The sequence below is a fragment of the Amia ocellicauda genome, chromosome 19 (assembly GCF_036373705.1).
Source record: "Amia ocellicauda isolate fAmiCal2 chromosome 19, fAmiCal2.hap1, whole genome shotgun sequence".
Classification (NCBI taxonomy): domain Eukaryota; kingdom Metazoa; phylum Chordata; class Actinopteri; order Amiiformes; family Amiidae; genus Amia; species Amia ocellicauda.
This window is the reverse complement of record NC_089868.1, coordinates 20,539,941-20,541,050: the sequence shown is the minus strand read 5'-3', so window position 1 is coordinate 20,541,050 and position 1,110 is coordinate 20,539,941. Positions and strand designations below refer to the sequence as shown.

The 1,110-nt window shown below is 32.5% G+C and overlaps 1 protein-coding gene across 2 annotated transcripts in view; it reads right to left on the bottom strand.

Moving 5' to 3' along the window:
• Window positions 1-60: 60 nt before the first annotated feature.
• LOC136714315 (retinal-specific phospholipid-transporting ATPase ABCA4) overlaps window positions 61-1,110 on the bottom strand; it is a 32,919-nt gene continuing 31,869 nt past the window's right edge. For both annotated transcript variants that reach the window (XM_066691732.1, XM_066691733.1), the window contains one exon: window positions 61-1,084. In XM_066691732.1, the coding sequence (XP_066547829.1) occupies window positions 959-1,084 (126 nt within the window). In that variant the 3' untranslated portion in view covers window positions 61-958. The remainder of the gene's footprint in view (window positions 1,085-1,110) is intronic.

Genomic DNA, 1,110 nt, shown 5'->3' with positions numbered 1-1,110 from the left:
TCCTTTGAATTGGAGTATTTGTTAATCTCATGCCTCACATTAAAATACTGACAAAAATGATTAAATACAATACAGTGGTGTTTATTTATGATCAAATATTCCAGAGCACATTCCATACTGTTAAAGCTTTACTACTGCTTAAGCTGTATATATTAAGATCAATGAGTGACTCCACATAAAAATCCTCTTTCTACATGTATGCTGACACTTTATTGCATGCTGGCTTCCAAAGAAAGTTGATTAACTAGAATTCTCCTTTTTCTTTGTTGTCTCACTTCACATACCACAACTCAACAAATCCCAGTGCCACAATCTTTAATATTGCACATCTATTTGCCCACCATGTATTGCACATGTCTAATGAAAGAAAAGTGGCAAAGTAACACTTCAGTAATTTAATGTTTATATATTGAATCTTAGGAAAGTAAAAATCATTTATATGAAAAATACTAACACTGACGGAATTAAATTTACAATTCAAATTAAACGGATCACAATCCCAGAAAAGCATCAGTTAAGGATCAGTTCATTTCAGCATTTGTTTGAGATATCAATGAGGATCCTGAAGCGGTGATATTTTTCCATGTATAGAAGTCACAATGTAACTCTTAAAAGCAAATTTAAAGTCCTACAAATTTCTCCATATAATTACAATTTCATAGACACCTAAAAAGGTAATGACGGTGTTAAAATTAATAAAATACTCATTACTTTTTTTTGTTTCGTAACTGACAATATTTTTCCATTAAATATAGCTATAAAAGCTTAATTTTAGATCCTAATGCATTCCCCATTAGCTCCAAAACCAGTAGGTTACTTGTCTTTGTGTCAGTTTTTTTAATTCAAGATATTTTAATTAAAATACTTTGTTATCAGTGGGTGCCATCAATCCTTTTTTTGACTGTGGAAGAAAATAAATAATACAGACAGCATGTAGTCCCTTGCCATTGGCACATTTTTAGCATTTCTTTGCTGTAGTGTTGACTGGAGAAACCCTAATTTCCCGTCTGGCCCCAGCAGCCCGTGGATGTAATATAATATCCTCATCTTCTCCTGACTGTTGTTTTGCAAAATTCACAAACACCTGGAGAAAAGGTACAAAACAAGCCC